Source organism: Lonchura striata, chromosome 9, assembly GCF_050655825.1.
Source record: "Lonchura striata isolate lonStrDom1 chromosome 9, ASM5065582v1, whole genome shotgun sequence".
NCBI classification, from domain to species: domain Eukaryota; kingdom Metazoa; phylum Chordata; class Aves; order Passeriformes; family Estrildidae; genus Lonchura; species Lonchura striata.
The window spans coordinates 30,870,874-30,892,208 of NC_140711.1; the positions used below are offsets into that span (position 1 = coordinate 30,870,874).

A 21,335-nucleotide genomic window follows, 5' to 3' on the forward strand; every position below is an offset into this window, starting at 1 on the left:
ATGGCCTTGAAGGTCCCCATTGCTTCCCACCAGCTGGTGGGAATCTGCACCACCTACCCCTGCTGGTGTACAGAAAAGGCAAATCATTGCAGTAATTAATTTCACTGCAGCTAATTTGCACTCTTAGGGAAGTAGAAGACTAAGCCTCTATTTTAAAACAAACAGGAAACTCATTGTCTCTGGAAAGAAAAAGCTGGGATCCTTACTGGAAACATTCTAAAAATAGACCTTTTCATCTCAAGCCGTGTTTGACCAAAGTAATTAGGAATGCAAACTCCTCAGAGCAGTTTCAAATTGCTGGTTTTCTGTTTGGGAAGGCACACGTGGCACAAGCTGTGCGTGCCCTGCGCCCCGTGCCAGGCAGGAGGAGCAGAGCCCAGGGCACCTGTGCTTCCCTGGGACCCTGCTGGCACACCTGGCTGCCAGTGCCAGGGCCTGGGACACAAACTGGGAGGGAAAGCCTGCAAAGACCTTGTGCTGGAGGCTGTCCCAGAGCCTGCAGACCCAGCTGGGCTGGCAGCCCAGGGTCCCACTGAGCCCCACTGCTGCTGTGACCATTCCCACGGGGAAATGGTCTGCAGAGCTGCTGCAGCTGCTGTGGCTCAGACACAGCCAGGTTCCCTCTGGCCAATTCCTCCCTGGTGTCCCTCTGGCCAATTCCTCCCTGGTGTCCCTCTGGCCAATTCCTCCTTGGTGTCCAGCCAGAGCCTGCTCAGGCAGCGGAGCAGGGCAGGGAACTGCTCCTGACCCCAGGGATGGTGGGGAGGTTTGGGTGGTGGCAACCACAGCTGCTTTTCTGTGAGCTCTGCAAGGTGGGTGTACAATTAAATCATGGGGGGATTTAATAATGACAATTAAATCATGGTCGATTCTGCAGGGATTTCTCTGCTCAGGACGCATCAGCATTCCGTAAGGAACAAGGACACTTGTGATTTATTTCACTGGGATGTTTTGGTCTTTGCTTTTAAAAAGTGCCAGTGCTGGTACACGGAGTTCTCAGTGAAATCCCTGTCCCAGATTCCAAGAGCCAGGACTTTCTCCAGGCGCTGTGGGCAGGGGCTGCTTGGGGATGCCCTGACGTGGGAAATCCTCCCCACAAGCAGGGGAAGGTGGCGAGGAGGGCCGGGAGCTGAAGGCAAGGACTGAACTGCAGGGAGCCGTGGGAGGCAAAATACTCCACAGGATGTACCACTGGAATCTGCTTTGCTGGTGGATTCCTGTTTATTGCCATGGGTGTGTCATGAGAAGCAAAAATGGGTATTTAATAACGGTATCAAGGACAAGATAAAGGTCACTTTCTGTTCTCATTAATAATAATTTATACTGAAAGCAATTCCAGTAATAATCAGTGCTACTTGGCTGTACCTACACCCAGCATAAATGCATTTATCCCTCCCTTGGGCCCCATAACCATGGATTTATTCCCAACACTTGTGTCCACAGTGCTCCACAGAGCATCGTGGTTTGCACTGACAAATGGAGTCTGTACTTTAGAAACAGCTAAAGGTGTCTGGAATTGAACATTTCCACTGGAACTGTTCAAGTGGGAAATGGCAGCATTCAGTGTCTCCCTGGCTACTGACTGGGCAGTGACATAGGAGGCTTGATGGATCTTTTTCACTTTAACAATAAATACTGATTTCTCAAGAGAAGACTTGAGAAGACTTTCAGAAAGAGGCAGTTTCAGAAGGTCATTGGGAAAAGTCTCATTCTCCAGACCTGGAGTGCTCATTCCAGCCAGTGGAGATTGCTCATCCTCCCTCCAGGTGCCTCACGTTCAGTCTGGCAAATCAAAGATTTTGATTAAACCGGACATAACCTCGCACTGAAGGAATTGGTTTTTATTTAAACTCTGGTTTTCACATTCTGTAGATTTCATAGTGAGTCACAGGCACTTGGGACTTCATACACTAAGGCGTATAATAGCACAAAAAACTTCTTGCTACTCTTTCAAGTCATAAATACCAGGTGTGTGAAATTCTGCAAAGAGCAGGCAGTAAGAGGAGTTAGCAACGGGGCATACGTGGCTGATTTGTGCTGCGGTTTTGACCAATTTGTGCTGGGTTTTTGACCAATTTGTGCTGGGTTTTTGACCAATTTGTGCTGGTTTTCTGGTCGATTTGTGCTGTATTTTTTGTCTGATTTGTGTTGGGTTTTTTTGGCCAATTTGTGCTGGGTTTTCTGATCGATTTGTGCTGGGTTTTTTTTGCCAATTTGCTGAGTTTTTTGGCTGATTTATGCTGGTTTTTTTTCTGATTTGGGTTGGGTTTTTTGGCCAATTTATGCTGGATTTTCTGGTGGATTTGTGCTGGGTTTTCTGGCTGAATTGTGCTGGGTTTTTTTGCTGATTTGTGCTGGGTTTTTTGGCCGATTTGTGCTGGGCTTTTTTGCCAATTTGTGCTGGGTTTTTTTGCTGATTTATGCTGGATTTCCTGGTGGATTTGTGCTGAGTTTTCTGGCTGATTTGTGTTGGTTTTTTGGCTGATTTGTGCTGGATTTTTTTGGCTGATCTGTGCTGGTTTTTTTGCTGGTTTGTGCTGGGTTTTCTGGCCCATTTTTGCTGGGTTTTTGGCTGATTTGTGTTGGATTTTTTGGCTGATTTGTGCTGGTTTTTTGGCCGATTTGTGCTGGTTTTTTGGCCGATTTGCGTTGGATTTTTTGGCTGATTTGTGCTGGATTTTTTTGCTGTTTTGTGCTGGTTTTTTGGCCAATCTGTGCTGGTTTTTTTGCTGGTTTGTGCTGGTTTTTTGGCTGATTTGTGCTGGTTTTTTGGCTGATTTGTGCTGGTTTTTTGGTCAATTTGTGCTGGTTTTTTGGCCGATTTGTGCTGGTTTTTTGGCTGATTTGTGCTGGTTTTTTGGTCAATTTGTGCTGGTTTTTGGCCGCTTTGTGCTGGATTTTGGCAATCTCAGCTCTAACGGTGCTGCTCCCCTGCAGCGCACGGCTGGGGCCCTGGCCGTGCCTCTCTGCGCCTTCCAGGGCACCGTGTCCCTGCAGGCCCCCACGGGCAAGACGCTCTCCTTGTCCACCTACGAGGTGAGCTCCGAGGGGCAGAAGATGACCCCCGCGGCCAGGAAGGTCGAGGTGTACCGCTCCAAAAGCGTCGGGCACGAGCCGAGCGCGGCCGAGCCTCGGGACGCGCTCGCCGACACCAGCGTGAAGATTCACCTGGAGGTGCTGGAGGTCTGCAGCAGCGAGGAGAACCTGGACACCGTGTCCATCGTCAGCAGCATCAGCCAGTCCTCGGCGCAGGCACGCTCGCCCTCGCTGCGCTTCGTGTGCTGCGAGCTGGGCGACAGCGCCTCGTACTCGCTGCGCGTCCCCTCGCACAGCCCCGGCCTCAGCATCTCCATCCCCGACACCGTGGAGGCTCACCGGCGCAGCAGCCAGCAGCAGCGGGCCGGGGCCGGGCACCGGGAGGACATACAGCTGCTGAACGAAGCCTACCGAGAGCGGCAGGAGCCGGGCAGCAGCTAGAGAGGCGCTCGATCCGCACGCTGCTCCTGCTCCCGTGCCCCGCTGACCCGGCGGATACAGCATCAGCGTTCTTTTCCTACCGTGCAGATTCTATTTAGGCGCGCTGTTGAATCAGTTCAAACTGTTAGTGCTGTATCAAGGGGATAACAAATACTCAAGTGCTTTACATCTTTCTATAGTGGATTTTAAGTTGTTTATTTATATACCTATTTATTTGAGGCACACGTGTGTCTAAAGGGAATCCTGAATAAAATCTTAAACCCCAGCTTTGGTGTTTGTTGGCACTGGGTGGCGTGTGTGCAGGAACCTGTGGAAATGAGGGAGCAGCTCCACATCTGGGCAGTTACAGCAGTTTTGATTCACTTGTGGTCCCTGTCCACATGTAAATCCACACAATATTAAAAATACTTTTCTAACACCTGGACATCACGTAAAGCCCTTTGGCCGCTCTTTGTTTCACGGATTAAATCTCCCTTCTTGTTGGTCAGGCCTGAAAGTATACGAAGATCAAACACTAAGAAAACGATACAAATTCCCCATTCTGCCACACACCAGCCGGTCGGGGACGCGAACTCGGGCCAATAGGGTGGGTTCGGTCGGGCCGGGACTCGAACCGGTCCCGGGGGTGGGTTCGGTCGGGCCGGGACTGGAACCGGAGCCGCTCGGGTGGGTTCGGTCCGGCCGGGACTCGAACCGGTCCCGGGGGTGGGTTCGGTCGGGCCGGGACTCGAACCGGGGCCGCTCGGGTGGGTTCGGTCGGGCCGGGACTCGAACCGGGGCCGCTCGGGTGGGTTCGGTCGGGCCGGGACTGGAACCGGGGCCGCTCGGGTGGGTTCGGTCGGGCCGGGACTCGAACCGGGGCCGCTCGGGTGGGTTCGGTCGGGCCGGGACTCGAACCGGGGCCGCTCGGGTGGGTTCGGTCGGGCCGGGACCGGAACCGGGGCCGCTCGGGTGGGTTCGGTCGGGCCGGGACTCGAACCGGGGCCGCTCGGGTGGGTTCGGTCCGGCCGGGACTGGAACTGGGGCCGGTCGGGTGGGTTCGGTCGGGCCGGGACTCGAACCGGGGCCGCTCGGGTGGGTTCGGTCGGGCCGGGACTCGAACCGGGGCCGCTCGGGTGGGTTCGGTCCGGCCGGGACTGGAACCGGAGCCGCTCGAGTGGGTTCGGTCGGGCCGGGACTCGAACCGGTCCCAGGGGTGGGTTCGGTCCGGCCGGGACTGGAACCGGAGCCGCTCGGGTGGGTTCGGTCGGGCCGGGACTGGAACTGGGGCCGCTCGGGTGGGTTCGGTCGGGCCGGGACTCGAACCCCGCTCCCGCGGGTGGCTCGGGTCCGACCGGGACTCGAACCCCGGACCCCAGCGCTGCGGGCGGGAGGAAGTGCGCGGCGGATGAGGCGGGCGGTGCCGGCGGAAGAGGCGGGGCCGCGCCGCGCCGTGCCGGGCCGGGCCGAGCCGGGCCGAGCCGCGGCCATGAGCTACGAGCAGCGCCGCGAGCGGGGCCGCGGGCGCGGCCGGGGCCGGGGCCGCGGCGGCGATGGCGGCGCCGCCTCCGCCGCCTCCTCCGCGGCCGGCGGGCCCGGCGGGCGGGAGCGGCACCCCGGGCACCTGAAGGGCCGCGAGATCGGGATGTGGTACGCCCGCCGGCAGGGCCAGAAGAACCGGGACGCCGACCGGCAGCAGGTGAGGGGGTGGCCGAGCGAAGGCGAGCGGGCTGCCGCGCTCCGTGCCGCCCGGCTGACGGGGCTGTGCTTCCTCTGCCCAGAGAGCCGTGGTGCGCATGGACGAGCGCCGGGAAGAGCAGATCGTGCAGCTGCTGAACTCCGTCCAGGCGAAGAACGACAAAGAGCAGGAAGCCATGTCCTGGTGGTCCGGCGATGAGGAGGGGTAAAGAGACAGAATCACCGGTTCTTTTATTGATTTTGAATTTCCTTTCCATAAGCTGTCAGGAAGATGTATCGGAAGTGATTTACCTTTACTGAGTGCACTGGCTCAACACACACCCTCCAGTTTCTCCACATGTGTTGTCACACTGAAATGGTTGTAATAATTGCTGTAAAACTCTTTCATTATTGCTGAGTTTGGGGTGTTAAATTTCACCTTAAACTCATTAAAATTCTAACTCATCTCTAGGCTTACTGCAGTAGATATATGGGATTTTCAGCCCCCTTGGCCTCTGGAATTACTCCTGCAGAGGTGGCTTTTGTCTTCTGTTTTCAGTTGCTGTGCAGTCTTGGAACATTTTCGCAGGGTCAGTTCTGGAGTCGTTCAGGATTTGCAGGAATAGCTGGAATAGGCTGGTGTGCTGAAATGAGGGGACTTGTGCTCCTTTTGGCTGAGGGATCCAGTTATGGGACGGTGGATCAAGCAGTCATTCTCTGCTGATGTTTTGTTGCTCTGTGGCTTCATTTGGTACAAAATAACATGTTACAAAAGAACGTGTTGTTTTTTAGATCCTGAGGTCGCGTTTTTGGTGGTTGGTAGTTTGAGACTCTATTTGCTTTAATGATTTTCACTGCAGTGACAGACTCAGAGCAGCTGCGGCTGCCCCTGGATCCCTGGCAGTGCCCAAGGCCAGGCTGGACACTGGGATTTGGAGCAGCCTGGGATGGCAAGAGGTGTCTCTGCCATGGCAGGGCTGGCACTGGATGGGCTTTAAGGTCCTTCCAACCCAAACCATTCCCTGGTTCTGTTCCCCTGGACTGTTGGCTCATTAACTGCTGGCTGTAGTTAGCTGCACTCTGCATGTGGCCAGGCACAGCTGGGGAATCTGAAGTTCGTGTTCTGTGGTTCCAGCCCTGCTCCAGAACAGCCTGCCAAAGTGAAACCAGATGCTGAGAAAGCTCCTGTCAGACAGACACCAGCCTGGAAGAAAACATCCCTGGATTTGGATGTGGAATTCCTCTGTGAAAAAACCGAGCAAGATGCTGATTTAGATGAGCAACTTAAAGAAGACTTAATGAAGAAGAGATCTGATCCCAGATATATTGAAATGCAGGTACTTTCCCCTCTGTTAAGCTGAAAACTTTTCATTGAAATTTTTAAAAAATTAAGATAACCTCAAAATGTAATATCTTGTAAATTATGAGAAAGTTGTCATGATGTAAGTTTTGCTAAAAATTATCTTTAGAATTCATAAAATTCATACTATTGATAGAACAGTGATTAAAAATTGGAAGTGACAAATTTCAGAAAGAGTTATAATCTGAAATTTGAAGCTGACACGTTTTATTGGGTAGGTTTCTCTTTCTTTTTTTGGATTTTGTCCCTGCAGTTGTGTATGAAATGAAAGCACACACTGGGCTCTGAAGGAATGGCCTCTTGAAAACAGGTTTTGTTTCAGCCACATATAGGAAATTGTCTGACCCTGGACACCAGCTCTCTTTTCCATACCAGGCCCCGCTCTTGTACCTGTATATACCTACCCCATCATGTACTGAATTGCTGGGCTGGAGTAGTTTTTCTAATTGAACAAAACTGAAACAACATATGGAATTGAAGTTACTTCCCACAGGCCTGTGTTTATACAAGTTTGAGCAGTTTGTCGTTATTTTGCAGTTTAGCCCAGATTAGAGGTGAAATCTATTCTATTGCTTCAGTGCTGAAAAGCTGTTTAAAGAGAAACATTTTTTCTTTTCTCCAGAGATTCCGAGAGAAGCTCCCCTCATATGGGATGAGAGAGGTGAGTGTGCTAGACCTCAGTGCCATTAGTTTTCCAGTCACAGGATAAAGTCAGTGACAGTAGGGGCTGTTACTAATTGTTGTTAATTCTTAGGCTGATATCCCCTGTATGCAGTAGAAATGGAGCATTGTGATATGTTTGCTTTTGCAGGCTCAGTGGGTGATTAGTGAGCTCCTCCCTGCAGTCCCTCTATTTACCATAATGTCCTTTCTGTTAGCATTTGTTTCTTAAATTAGTCATACTCCCCTCAACAGTCCTTGGGCTGGGAGGATGAGGCTGGGAAACTGTGCCTGTTGGGACAAGGAATGTTAAAATATTGTGCTGAAAACCTTTAGTTTGTGCTTGCTTGGAGTCCAACAGGACAAACTCTTGTGTTCAGCCTCCAATCTACAGGAGCCAAGCAGCAAGCTTGGTTAGAAATGTATTTCAGGCTTTCATATTAGTTCTTTTATGTTGTTTTCATACAGGACCTGACGTATTTAAAGCTAGTGTTGAGGTTGGGTACGCTTTAAACCGTGCACATGGGAAGTGCAAATGTGCAGAAATGGCTTCTGTGAGGTTTAAGCTAAACGTTTTTGGTAGCTTCATGAGAGGCAGCCGAGCACTTCTTCAGCTGTCGGTACTTTGCTCAGAGTTCATCCCAGAGGAGCAGAGAGTCCTGCACGTCCTGTGCAGTGTGCGTGCAGCAGCAGTGCAGTAGCTGTCGTGTCTTTGTGTGGGCAGGAGCTGGTGAAGCTGATCAACAGCAGCCGCGTGACGGTGATCAGCGGCGAGACGGGCTGCGGGAAGACCACGCAGGTGACGCAGTTCATCCTGGACGACCACATCGAGCGCGGGCTGGGCTCCACGTGCCGCATCGTGTGCACGCAGCCGCGCAGGATCAGCGCCATCTCCGTGAGTGCCCCTGCCCAGGCTGCTGGGGATTGCTGTTCTGGCGTGCACTGACCGGGTATTCTCAGCTCAGCCATCCCTGGAGTACTGGCACTGCAGCCTCCTTCTGCTCTGGCTTAGTCACGGGTTGTATCTGTGATTTTCCTGGATCTGGGCAGTGCCACATCGTGTGCATGCAGCCGCACAGGATCAGTGCCATCTCTGTGAGTGCCCCTGCTGCTGCCCCCCGGGCACTGCCTGTGCCCCAGGCTGCTGGGGATTGCTGTTCTAGCGTGCACTGACCGGGTATTCTCAGCTCAGCCATCCCTGGAGTACTGGCACTGCAGCCTCCTTCTGCTCTGCCTTAGTCACGGGTTGTATCTGTGATTTTCACGGATTTGGGCAATGCGAATGCCCATTAAGACAAAAACTAATGTTGTGGCAGGCCCTCTAGAGTGTGTTAATGAGCAGGAAAGAATCTGACTTTCAAATGCTCAGTAGCTACTCTCCTTGATAGTTCGGTGTCAGATGGCCAAGCTCACCCTGCTGAAAGGGGAGTGAGCTGCTCATGCCCGAGTGGCTGTGTTCCTCTAGAGTCTTGTCCCTGGGTTGCTGCTCTCAGGGGAGGAGAAAAGGTGCTTTTCAGGGCGTTTCTTTGTTACTTACAAACCATCTCAGTACCAAGTGTTCCTACTGCTGAGCAGCTCAGTCACAGATCAGCCTGATCTTCTTTGTCCCCCTCAGGTGGCTGAGAGAGTGGCTGCTGAGAGGGCAGAGAGCTGTGGCAATGGCAGGAGCACGGGGTACCAGATCCGCCTGCAGAGGTGAGCGGCTCGTGGCAAGGGCCTGTTCTTATCCAAAGGAGACAATTTGAAAAGTAGTTCTTAAAAGAAAGAAACAATTTCCTGCTGATACTTTCCTCTGAAGGAATTCCTGCAAGGAAGGAATGAGTTTTTTTTTAATTTTAGGAGAAGGTTTGAGTGCATTTACTGTGTTTTATGCCCCATGTGACAATGGCTAGTCTAAGTTAGGCTTTGTCTAGTATGTCCCGTTTTCAGCTTTTGTAAAAGATTCTGCTGTGGGCAGAATTGAAACTGATGTCCCTAATCAATGAATTTCAAGGAAAAGTGAAAATGCTAAAGAGGAGAATCCTCCAAACCGTATTTCTGTGGAAAGCTGTGCATTTGCTACACATATTTATGGATTAATTCCCTGGGACTATGCAGTGACAGGGGCTTGCAGAGCAAAAGCTTTTACATTTGTAGTTGGCTATAATTTAAAAATCTGAAGTCGCAGCACATAAGGGAACCCTTTTGTTGGAGCAGAGCTGCTGGTGAGAGAGGAGAGCTGAGCCCTCCCAGCATTTCAATTGGGGTTCATACAGTCTCTGCTGTTTCTCTTTGCTCCCAGTGCTGTGCATGTGAGTGCCCTGTGTGCTGAGCTGGAGACCTGCAGCATCTCAGTGTGCAGGAGATGCAGAGGGTGCCTGGGAAGTCAGGGTCTCTCCCATATCCATTCCCCAGCCACAAAAGTGGTGCAGCAGTGGCCTAATTCCTTGTTCCTGCCCTTGTGCTGTGAGTGGGGGAGGCAGAGTGAGGCACATCTGCGCCATGTCTGCAGTGGCACCTGCAGCTGGGGCATTTTGTTAAGTACAGAGGAAATCTGAGGAGTTCTTCCTGTGTCTCTTTCAGTCGCTTGCCAAGGAAGCAAGGTTCAATTTTGTACTGTACCACGGGAATTGTCCTGCAGTGGCTCCAGTCAGATAAGTAAGAGCTCCTGTTTAATGAGACTCTGAATGCAATTATTAAATGAGTAAGAGCTGTTCCAAACAGTCATGGCTCTACTTTTTATTTTTTCTAAAAGCAAAAGTTTAACTTCTTTCCCTTCTATTTTAGACACTTGTCCAGCATCAGTCATGTAGTTCTTGATGAAATCCATGAAAGAAATCTGCAATCAGATGTTTTAATGAGCATTATTAAAGATCTCCTGAATGTTCGGCTGGATCTGAAAGTCATACTGATGAGTGCTACTTTAAATGCAGAGAAGTTTTCTGAGTACTTTGGTAGGTGAAGTGCTTCCTAGAAATGTTCCTCTTAAGTAATTTAGGCTTCTACTGTATAGTGCAGTTCTCGAATTATAGAATTGATTTGTATCAAAAGAAGAAATTACTTCAGTTTTACAAATATCTGCCAGCTGCTGGAGATGCAGTTTCTCTCAGTTTTATTTCATTATTGCGACCTGATATTGCTTCTGGTTTTGCTTTTCAGACATATTATGGAAACAGAATCCACAGAGTGTTTTCCTAGTAAATATTTACCATGTTTTAGCATTCTTGCTGTGAGGGGGCAGGCAGATTGAGCTTTGAGTTGTTCAGTCTCCCAGCTTCTTCCAGTGGCTGGAAGCAGTTGAATTGGTGTGCAGAATACTGCCTGCTGCCTGTCCTTTTTTTATTCAGCAGCCTTATTTGGGTGTGAATTTGACATCTTCCCTGACAATTGGAAATGTCCTGTAGACACAGCAGCTATATTGCAGAACTAGTGAGGAATGTTTATTGATTCTATTCTTTCAGTGTGGCATTTCATCAGTAGTTTTAAAACCAAGTTCTGCCTCCCTCCACAGACCACTGCCCAATGATTCACATCCCTGGCTTCACTTTCCCAGTGGTGGAATATCTGCTCGAAGATGTCATTGAGAAGTTGAGGCAAGTGTTTTTTCTGGACATCATTTCAGAGACTATTTGGGGGGGCCTTAGCTTAGTGTATGCTCAACTTGGCATAAAGAAGAATTGCCTGTATTTTTCAACAGAAAACCTCCTAAGGGGGGCCTTGTACAGTAATTACAGATGGCTGTATTCACAGTTACCTGGGGATGTTGGCTTGAGGAGAAGAACAGTTTCTCTGCTGCTGTGGTGAATTTTCAGGTCTCTAAATCAATCGAGTGTTTCTTGCTCTTCACTTTTTTATTTCCTACATGTTCTCATGCTTGGTTGGTCCGTGCTTTTGTAAGATTTCTGTCGGAAGAGAAAGTGAAGATTCTTCCAGATGATCTCACTAAAGCACAGCATATTGTCCATGCTTTGGAAAACTGTGCAGCTGCTCTAGAGTCCCTCAGTTTCAAATGGAATTGTGTTTGCCCCTCCTGTGTAAAGGTACACCCCAGAAAAGACAGACCGCCGGCAGCACTGGAGGAAGGGCTTCATGCAGGGCCACATGAGCAGGCCAGAGAAGGAGGAGAAGGAGGAGATCTACAGGCAGCAGTGGCCAGGCTACCTAAGGCAGCTGCAGGACAGGTTGGGCCCAACTTTCTCTTCTGCTTTCAGTTTTCAGGCAGCTCTGAAGTGACCACCATAAATTAGTGCTGTATTGTGTTGCTGGGTTTTAGTAACAGTGGGGTAGTGGCTACTGTGGAAAATGGTGATGGAATTGCCTGTACAGTTGGCTGGCAGCTAGTGAAGTGCTTTAGAGACAGCAGGATTAGCTCCCTTTGAAACCTCTGAGTTGTTCAAGTTAAATTTCAGTTCATTACCTAAATACAAATTGTGAGTCCCTGGCTCATTGATGAGAAGGAGGGAGGTCGTGCAAGTGCTTCAGAACAGTTCAGTTGTGACATGGTAATTCTTTAGCTGTTCTGAACTGACAATAATCACACTGAGCTAAACCTGCTCTGGAGGTGCAGGAATTGCTCCAAGAACTGAGCTGGTTGCAGGTGGGTTCATGGCTGGGTGGCAGGAGCCCTGGCTTGGCATGTCTGTGCTTTCCCTGCTGCAGGTATTCAGCAAGTACAATCAGTGCCCTGGAAATGATGGATGATGACAAGGTGGACCTGGACCTTATAGCAGCACTGATCAGACACATTGTGCTGGAAGAGGAGGTACAGTGGGACTGGGCTGGGGGCAGTGCCAGAGCTGGCAGTGACTTTGGCTGTCACACAGAAAGAAGAGAAATTGTTTGCTCTTCTAAGTAATTGAACAGTTTTGAATTACTCTTATGTTCAGATAAGTACATGGAGGTAGCTTTTTATGGGGAAAAAAAGCCCTTGACAGACTGTACCAGGCTGGGTCACTGAGGTCTCAGATCTCACCATATATCAGTGTGCAAGGAGCTGGCTCTGTGCAGTGTGTGATGAGTTCTGATCTCTCTTTTCGGTTCTGATGCCTCTTTTCCCTGTAGGATGGTGCCATTCTGGTGTTTCTGCCAGGCTGGGATAACATCAGCACTTTGCATGAGCTCTTGATGTCTCAAGTCATGTTTAAGTCAGGTAAAACCCAAACTCTCTGTGGGACTTGTGGCAGTGCTGTTGGGGACAGACTCCTGTTGCATGGGGTTGCTGCAGTTGTGCTGGGTTCATTTTTTCCCTTGTCTCCTTTCCAAAGTGTTCAGCAGTGTCTGTGTGTCTGTGATATCTTTCCTCTGCTAACAACAACTAATTTTTCTCAGTGTGGGAGTGACAATCTGAAAAACAACCTGACCTGCATCTTCTTCCTCTTGTCCTTTCCTGCAGCTGGGAGAACTCCCACCAAAACTAAACTCCATTCTGTGTGCACTTCATCCTTGAGCAGCTTCCCCTGCTTTGCTGATAGTTCCCTTAAATCCTGTTGATTTGAGGCTTAGACTCTCAAGTACCCTGTGCCTGTCTGACACACTTTAACTTGTGCTTTTGCATCTCTGAAATTTCCATCTCACCTGTCTTAGCTGGGCATTGGCTGTTCAGATAGTGACTTGCAGTATGGTTGTGTACATTCCATAGATGCAGAATTCCAGTTCACTGAAAGACTGAGTGTCAGTTTGTGTATTAAACTTGAGCAATTATTTAATAACTTCAGAATTTAAAAAGCAATTCTGAATTACTATACATAACTTTATATATTGTCTTAACTCATCATGTTATAGCATCATAAAAAAGACATTTATACGTTTTTACTTTAGAATTTGCTGTTATGATACAAATCTCTGTGATCTCAGAGCAAGAAGCAGTAGCCTGACTTGCAGCCTATTTTCTCTGTTCTGCATAGTTGATCTAACAAATTTTCCTGTAAAATTGGAAGTTTCTGTGCTTACACCATATCTTTTACTGATTTTTAACTTTCAGATAGGTTTATTATCATACCTTTGCATTCACTGATGCCTACGGTTAACCAGACTCAGGTATGCTTCTCTTTTATTGCAACATTTCACAACTACAAAAAAAAAAAAGAATGAAGCACTTGTTTGGTCTTGGCAAAGACATAAACAGGCCCTGGATAATTACAGGTGTTCAAGAAGACCCCGCCAGGAGTGAGGAAAATTGTGATTGCAACCAACATTGCAGAAACCAGGTAAGTGCCTGGCTGCCCAGGAAAGCTATGTGTTTAACAAATAAATGGAACTGATAATTTAAAGTATAAACCCATTTGACGTTCCCAAAAATATGTTTCTGTGTTTGTGCCATTAGTTTATAACACTTTATCTTTAGAAATACTTACAGACTAAACAGTGTTTTCCTAGAATTGTTTTAAACAATTCCACCAGCTACATTGTTTTGAACCGTTAAACTACAGGAATACTAAACAATTGCTAGAATGATTTGTACAGGATAATCTGAGCTGCCTGTCCTCTGTTCAGAATCCAAGTGGGGACTTCTGCCTACCAAGGAGAATAAATCAGCTTTCTTGAACTGTTCACTAGCACAGTTCTTAATGAAATTCCAAAGACAGATCTTTTGAATTGCTGACTCTGGGAGGGAATAAAGAGGGGCCAAACCCAATCCCAGGTCATACTTGCAAAGATGAAAAGTTGCTTTTTCTTCCTCTTTTTTTCAACAGCATCACAATTGATGACGTCGTGTTCGTTATAGATGGGGGGAAAATAAAGGAGACTCACTTTGACACCCAGAACAACATCAGCACCATGGCAGCAGAGTGGGTCAGCAAAGCCAATGCCAAGCAGAGGAAGGGTCGAGCAGGAAGGTAGGAGCAGTGGGGTGCTCAGGGAAGTTTGGGAATGCTGAGTTTCCAGCAGTGCTGAAGGTTCTTTATTATTGCTGGCTCCTGTTCCTGGGCAGAGAATGATCTCCTTGCCTTCCCAGGAAGATGAATTGACTTGTGCTGTGTTTAACTCCAGAGTTTCCCTCCTATAGAAAAATGTCCTGCATTTTGTTGTCATTTTTGTCACTGCCCTCACACCTGATTTATGAGGATGATACAGTAAAGTGGAAACTGTAAAAATTAGTTTCTGTGTTCTCTCTGCCTCTTTCCTGCTGATGGGTCTTCAGAAGACTGAAGTGGCTTCTACAATTGAATGCACTTCAGTTCTAATTCCTTGAGGAGTTTTGGGCAGCTCTTTTTAAGAAACAGAGCTATAATGTCACAGTTTCATTGGGGAAAAAAAAAAAAAAACAACAAATGGCCAAACCCAAAAGAGTAGTTTCTTGAAATCATTGCAGAGTTCAGCCAGGCCACTGTTACCATCTGTACAACGGACTGCGTGCCAGCCTCCTGGATGATTATCAGTTACCAGAGATCCTGAGGACACCCTTGGAAGAGCTCTGCTTACAAATCAAGGTAAATGGAGGAATCTTCATATATATTTATTATCTAATTTTCCACTGGGATAAGTGATTGAAAGAATAAGTTAATGCAACTCTGAGCCTAGGGTTGTTAAACCAAAATTCTGTTACACCAGAAATGCAGTGTATTTAGCCAGTAATTGCAGCAACTTTTGTAAATGCACACTTGTATCTTGGGTGCATCAAACCCAGGGGAAACAGAATTGTCTGGTATCAATAAAAAGTGAACTTGAAAGTCGGGTTGTGAATTACTCACACTGTGTCCATGAGTGTGGTTACTGCTAACCAGTTTTAGACAACCCTCTTTCTCCAGTTGCTGCAGGCTTTTGTTGTGGTTTTTCTTTCAGATCCTGAGGCTTGGTGGAATTGCCTATTTTCTGAGCAAACTGATGGACCCTCCATCTCGTGATGCTGTGATGTTGGCCATAAATCACCTCATGGAGCTGGTAAAGTGTTGCTGCATCTGTTCAGAGCTGTGGTGCTGGGGGTGTCACCGGGCAGGTGTGACTGCACAGCTCTGGGCTTTGCAGCCCCTTACCCTTTGTGCAGAGCCTTGATGGACCCTCACTGCACAGAGGGACACCCCACACAATCCTTGGTGCTTGTGGGCTCTGCAGGGTGCTTCTGAGGGACTTGGTCAATGACTCCAAACAGACAGACAAGTGACCCTGCACTTAAGTTCCCTGTGGGTGTTGATTTAACTCCCTCCTCTGTACCCCTGCTGCCTGTTGCAGTGGGTCAGTGAGGAGTTGGACACAAATGGGGCACGTGGAACTGGTACCATTGTTCCCTTGGGTGCTGGGGAAGGAGGGGCTCATGGCACGTTGGTTCTGCTGATCTTTGCTCTGGTGATATTCACATAAATGAGTTGTACCCATAAATAGAAACTTCTGGTTTGGGTATTGGGGGGTGGTGTCTGTGTACAGTGGCTTTTCCAAGGAAATCCTCCCCATTTCACATGCCGTGTGTGTTCTTTCCTTTGTGCCCTGCCCCGGCAGAACGCTCTGGACAGGCAGGAGGAGCTGACGCCCCTGGGGGTGCACCTGGCCCGGCTGCCCGTGGAGCCACACATCGGGAAGATGATCCTGTTTGGAGCCCTGTTCTGCTGCCTGGACCCCGTGCTGACCATTGCAGCCAGCCTCAGCTTCAAGGACCCTTTTGTCATCCCTCTGGTAAACTCTCACAGATGACAATGACATGTGGGAATTCAAGAATCTCAGGAGCATGCTGGGACTCAGTGAGGTGTTATAGTCTAAGAGCACTTTCATAAATGTCATGGTGATTACATTTTTACTAGTGTGATTGCCTTCACATACTATGAATTATCATTTTTCTTGTGGAATATTTAAAATAATTATAATTTTTGTGTGTTACGTGCAAAGTACTGCTGTACAGATGTACCTGAATTTGGAGAAGAGAACTGTCATGTCAGTCTAGGTATTATGTAGGTTCTAATTTTTAGGGCAAAGAGAAAATCGCAGATGCAAGAAGAAAGGAGCTGTCAAGGAACACGAAAAGCGATCATCTGACTGTGGTGAATGCTTTTACTGTAAGCATGGTTTCATGTTTTTTTTTTTTCTTCTAGAATTTTGAGTAATATAGATGATCCTCAGGAAAAAGCTAATCAGTTCATGTTCTGTAGGCTTTCTTCTTTGGCTTCTACAGAAACGTAAAACCAAACTGATTTTCACCCTTCTAGTGTTGCATAATCTGGTCCCCAGGCTCAGTATCCTCATTTCTGGTGGACAAGTCTGAAGAAGACAAAGGAAACGTAGTATTATAGTTACCTTGCTGAAGTTGTTCATTCTTGTCCTTCTGGCCTCTACAAGAGGCTGAAGCCAACTTCAGAAGTGTTGGATGTTGTGCTGTGTTGTGTTGTGGTGAGGAGAGGAGGAATTAAACGGCCTGGAAAATGCAATTACTGCCCAGAACTTCGTTAATTACAACAAAAGGTGGTTGCTCTGGCAAACACAGCCAGGTATCACTGCCCGCCAGGGAAAAAGGAAGCTTGTGTTTCAGCACATTGTGAGGTTGTGCTTTTCTGCACTGGGGTGTGTGCACATGTACAGAGAGATGAAAGGATTTGCTTTCTCCCTGGTAGGGAAGGTGGGACTGTTTGGGACCTCCAGTTTTGGCTGTCCCTGTTTGCAGTGTTCCCTTGCAAACGCTTGCAGCTCCAGTTTTCATTCCTAGGGCTGGGAAGAGGCTCGGGGTTGTGGTCTCTGGAATGAGAAGGACTATTGCTGGGAATATTTCCTGTCCTCAAACACCATGCAGGTAACAGCGTCCTGCCAGGCTCAGGCAGGATCCCGTGTGCAGAAGAGGGGGAGCCTTTGGCACAGCATCACTCCGGGGCAATTTTCCTTGTTTCCTAGATGCTGCACAACATGAAAGGGCAGTTTGCTGAGCATCTCCTTGCTGCTGGATTTGTGAATAGTAGAAACCCCAAGGATCCCAAATCTAACACCAACTCAGGTAATTGTGGAGGGAAAGGGAGACTTTATCCCAGCTGAAATCTCGGCTTGCAGAGCTGCCTCCCTTACTTTGCTGTCTCCTGCAGGTAATGAGAAGCTGCTCAAAGCTGTCATCTGTGCTGGCCTCTATCCCAAAGTGGCAAAGATCCGGCCCAGCTTCAGCAAAAAGAGAAAAATGTGAGGGTTTGGTTTAATGTTGGTTTGTATTCAAGGGGTTTTCTACATGGCATAATTTGGCAAAGTGATGCAGTGGCTTGAGTGCATGCATGAATCTCACTGTAGAGTTGAGTTGTGCTTGTGTGTTACTTCCTCTGAGAAGGGTGGGATTGTTGATTCCTTAACATCTGGATTCCTGCTGACACCTGAAATAACTTGTGTGACCTTACCATGCCATGGATAATGTTACAACAGCTCAGTAACACTGCTCTAAAGGGGTTCTACAGCAGCAGTTCAAACACTGTCATTTTTGGTTATTTGGGGAAAGAGACCCTGAGGATCCTGGTCTGTTTTATCACTTCTTGTATTATCAGACTCTTTTTTTTTTTGTTTTGTTTTGTTTTTTTTCTTTGAAGGGTGAAAGTTTGCACCAAGACAGATGGATCAGTTAATATCCACCCCAAATCTGTGAATGTGGAGGAAACAGAGTTCCATTATAACTGGCTCGTGTACCATTTGAAGATGAGGACCAGCAGTGTGAGTTGGAGCTGTGCTTGTGGATTTGTTTTATTATCCCCTCTTGAAAGAGGCTGGATCAGGGTTCAGAGGGGTTCAGCCTTTGTTCTGGGGCCTTCCTGTCCTAGGCCATTCCTTGTACACACCATCAGATTAAATCCTTTGTGATACTGGGGTATTGTACCACAAATAAGAAACTTCTGTGGTTTAGTTCTTGGGGTTTTTTTTGAGGATTTGGGTTTCTTTAATGTCTGGCAGTAACAGGTGTAAATTCTTTTAGTTTAATTTTTTTTCATTTCAATCCAGTTTTAACACTTCTTAATATGCTGACATTTCCTCTCATTGTTATGGAGCATCTGGTTTGATTTCACCACTGTGTGGTGTGAAAGACTGAAAGACTTGGGACCATTTTTGCCCTTGTGCAATCTGATTTCATGTGACTTTTGTTGAACTGAGTTGTTCATGCATTTATTCAGAATTTGTGAGTTACTGAGTAAGGATCTGGAATTCTGTAGGAGTCTCATTAAGGTTGCTGATGGCACCTGAGATATTTTGAGGGTGATCAGACAATTCTCTGTTGTGCAGATTTACCTGTATGATTGTACAGAGGTGTCTCCATACTGCCTCTTGTTCTTTGGAGGGGATATATCCATTCAGAAGGATAAGGACCAGGACACCATCGCTGTGGATGAGTGGATTGTTTTCCAGTCTCCAGAAAAAATAGCAAACTTGGTCAAGGTAACTGGTTCAAAATAAGATAGCTGGAAGGATCAGTGTAACACTGGTTTTGCTTAGGGATTTCTGGATTTGATATTGCTGTGGATTGATTTATTGCTCAGGGAGATGCTGCTTGAAATGCACTCCCAGCAAGCAGTTCTAGCACACAAAGTAAGCAAAAGAGATCTAATTTTGCACAGATGCTGTGGGATGACTTGGTCAGTACAGGAGATACCCACATGGATATGGAAACATGAGAGCAGGGCTCCTCAGTGAACAGGAATGGGTTCCATTCCCACACCCACACTGTTTAATACTAGATCCCAGAAATCATACCTCTTTTTAAAATTTCATTTTTATTTTAAACTGGTGTTTTTAATCCTGAGGTAGTTAGCCGAGTGCTGGGTGGGCTGTTAGAGGCATCACATCCAGAGATGGTCATCTCTCATCAAAGAGACTGGGTTTTGAGGGACAGGGTTTGATCCTGAAAACAGCAATGTGGAACTGAACTGGGGGGAGAAGAGCAGGGGTAAAGGTTGGGAGAACAGAGGGCCCGAGGCACTGGAATCCCTCTGTTGATGCTCTGTGTAGCTCTAACTACCCATCTCTTTGCTTTTTCCTTCTTTTCCTTTATTCCAACGCTTCCCAGAAACTGAGAAAAGAACTTGATGATCTTCTACAAGAGAAGATAGAGAAGCCCCATCCGGTGGACTGGAATGACATTAAAAGCAGGGACACGGCAGTGCTGACAGCCATCATAGACTTGATCACCACGCAGGAGAACGAGGGCGTCAGGAACTTCGCGCCGCGCTTCCAGGGCGAGCGCTACAGCTGACGCCTTCAGCAGCCCCTCCCTGCCCTTCACAGCCTTTCTTTAGCTGAGGAACCACTTCTGGAGGGTAAGCTGGGCTCTCCTCCCCCTGGGGAGCACTCGGAGCTAGCTGGCAGTGTGTGTGTGCATGTGTTCTGTGCTCGCTGTAGCCTTGTGAGGGACAGAAAGGCAGTTCTTGGCTGGTGTCAGGTTCTTGTCCTGCTGTAGCTCTTTTCTTTGGGTTTTTTACCCATCAGGTAACAGATATTTTAAAAAAACCTGCTAAAATACTGCTTAGTAATACCTAAACTGTTTAATTTTTTTTCTTTTTAATGAGGTGTGGTGAGTAATTATACTTGCTGTGTTATTCCAGCTGTGCAGCAGTCTGCTCACCAGCACTTTCACAGAAGGTAATTACAGCTTAATTTAACTAAACTTGAAAACACTTGGTGAATTTTTATGGTGGGAGGAAACAATCTTCAGAAATTCTTCTCCTTTTCTGCATTTCATCCCATTCAATTAATCTTCCTTTGCTTTCTGTCCGCATCCATCATCACTACAGACTGAAATTGTAGACTGCAGAAAGCATGGTTAGATAAAATTCATGTTGGATTATGTGTTAGGGTTTCATTGCGTTCGAGGGGGTTTTTTTTGTTGTGTTTTTTTTTTTTAAGAAGTTCATGTATGAGTTATAGTATTCCATTAAGAGTCTTTTTTTGCAAGTCTTATTTCAACTGTTTTCAATGTTTTGAAAGTTCTGTTGTGAATGATCTCAAGCTGTGGAAGATTATTTGAATGACAAAGTTTGTTAAGAATTTTGAGGTTTATCCTTGAGAAAAAAAAGCCTGGAAATACAACTTTTCTCCCTTCTGTGGTGTTTTGTTGTTTTTTTTCCTTTGCAAAAATGACCTTAATCATCAGGTTCAGGAGGATTTATGCTTTACTCTGAGGAAAGCAGAAGAGCTCAGGTGCAACAAGCCCAAGTACTGGCTAGACTGTGCTTTCCATTGGGTTAACAAGGGAGGGAGGGTGCCAAGCTCCTCACTGGCACTGCCAGCTGCACAAAATGCATCGTTTAACCTCCCTCCCCACCACCAGCTGACTATTTCACCTTCAGGTGTTCTAAATGAGGAGGAAATCCCTGAGCAAGGGGAAAACAGATGAAACAGAGACTGCAGGGAGGGAGGGGGTGGCTGTGAGAGAGCCGGCGGCCCCAGACTCAAAGGGGAAATAAAAGGGGTCTAAATAACTGATAACTCTGTGGAAATGGGAAGGAAATAATTTGTAGTGAGGAGTTTCTGTGCTGGAAACAAAAGGTATCACTGGGGCAGCAGGGAACAAAGTGGGGGCCAGCCGTGAGGGGCTGCATGGGCAGAGTGGCTGCTCTGGTCACAGATCTGTGCTTTATTAACAGAGAAAAAGCTGGCCCTGGTGCTGGCATTGGCCTGGCTGGATTAAATGGAATGAAGAAAGTACAGGCTGGCACATGGTACCTGCAGCATTCTCCTTTTTCATGGTCTTTGAAGGAATTATGGCTAATTTTTAACTAATTAATGCAAAACAAAGGTGAGAATGGCAGTCCTGGTTGAAGAGGAGTTCCCTCAAACCCCCATTGTGAGGCACAGGGTCAGCTTTGTTTTCAACCCAGGACTTCTCTCACTTTGCCCCTTCACCTCTCCTCCATCCCACGTGGGGATGAGCTGCAAGCCAGGCTTAAACCACGGCATCAGGTTATTCAGATCTTGAAGAGGTAATGTGATGTTTGTAACTTGGTTTTTAAATGGCCAGCCCGAGACAAAGAGTGGTCAAAGCCCTGTTGTACTTAATGAGGTCTGCTGCTGTCTTAGTTTCCAGCACCTTCCAGAACTCTGGGTTATGGACTGTAGCAATTCAGTGATGCAGTAAATTCTGCCTGACTTTGATGCTATCTTAGTTTGCCTGAATGATGAACTTTTGATACAGCTGTTGAAAATCATTTGCAGATCACAGCAGACAAAGCCTTGGATCTCCTCAACCTTGGTGCCAAAATTTACTGTTTATTTCCAACACTTGTGTTCTGTCCACTTGATTGGGCTATGTGTGTTATTTTAGAAA

The 21,335-nt window shown here is 47.6% G+C and overlaps 1 protein-coding gene across 1 annotated transcript; it reads left to right on the top strand.

Annotated features, from left to right (window-relative positions):
* Positions 1-4,849: 4,849 nt before the first annotated feature.
* DHX36 (DEAH-box helicase 36) lies at positions 4,850-20,111 on the top strand. The gene is made up of 25 exons (XM_021540829.3): positions 4,850-5,155; positions 5,238-5,359; positions 6,269-6,470; positions 7,116-7,154; positions 7,878-8,048; positions 8,769-8,848; positions 9,716-9,790; positions 9,920-10,086; positions 10,644-10,725; positions 11,173-11,313; positions 11,792-11,894; positions 12,194-12,281; positions 13,113-13,168; positions 13,274-13,338; positions 13,825-13,968; positions 14,445-14,562; positions 14,915-15,013; positions 15,566-15,739; positions 16,030-16,116; positions 16,761-16,844; positions 16,943-17,042; positions 17,128-17,218; positions 17,614-17,734; positions 18,299-18,451; positions 19,080-20,111. The coding sequence occupies exons 1-25, from the start codon at positions 4,865-4,867 to the stop codon at positions 19,263-19,265; spliced, it is 3,039 nt and encodes a 1,012-aa protein (XP_021396504.2). The 5' UTR covers positions 4,850-4,864; the 3' UTR covers positions 19,266-20,111.
* Positions 20,112-21,335: the final 1,224 nt, after the last annotated feature.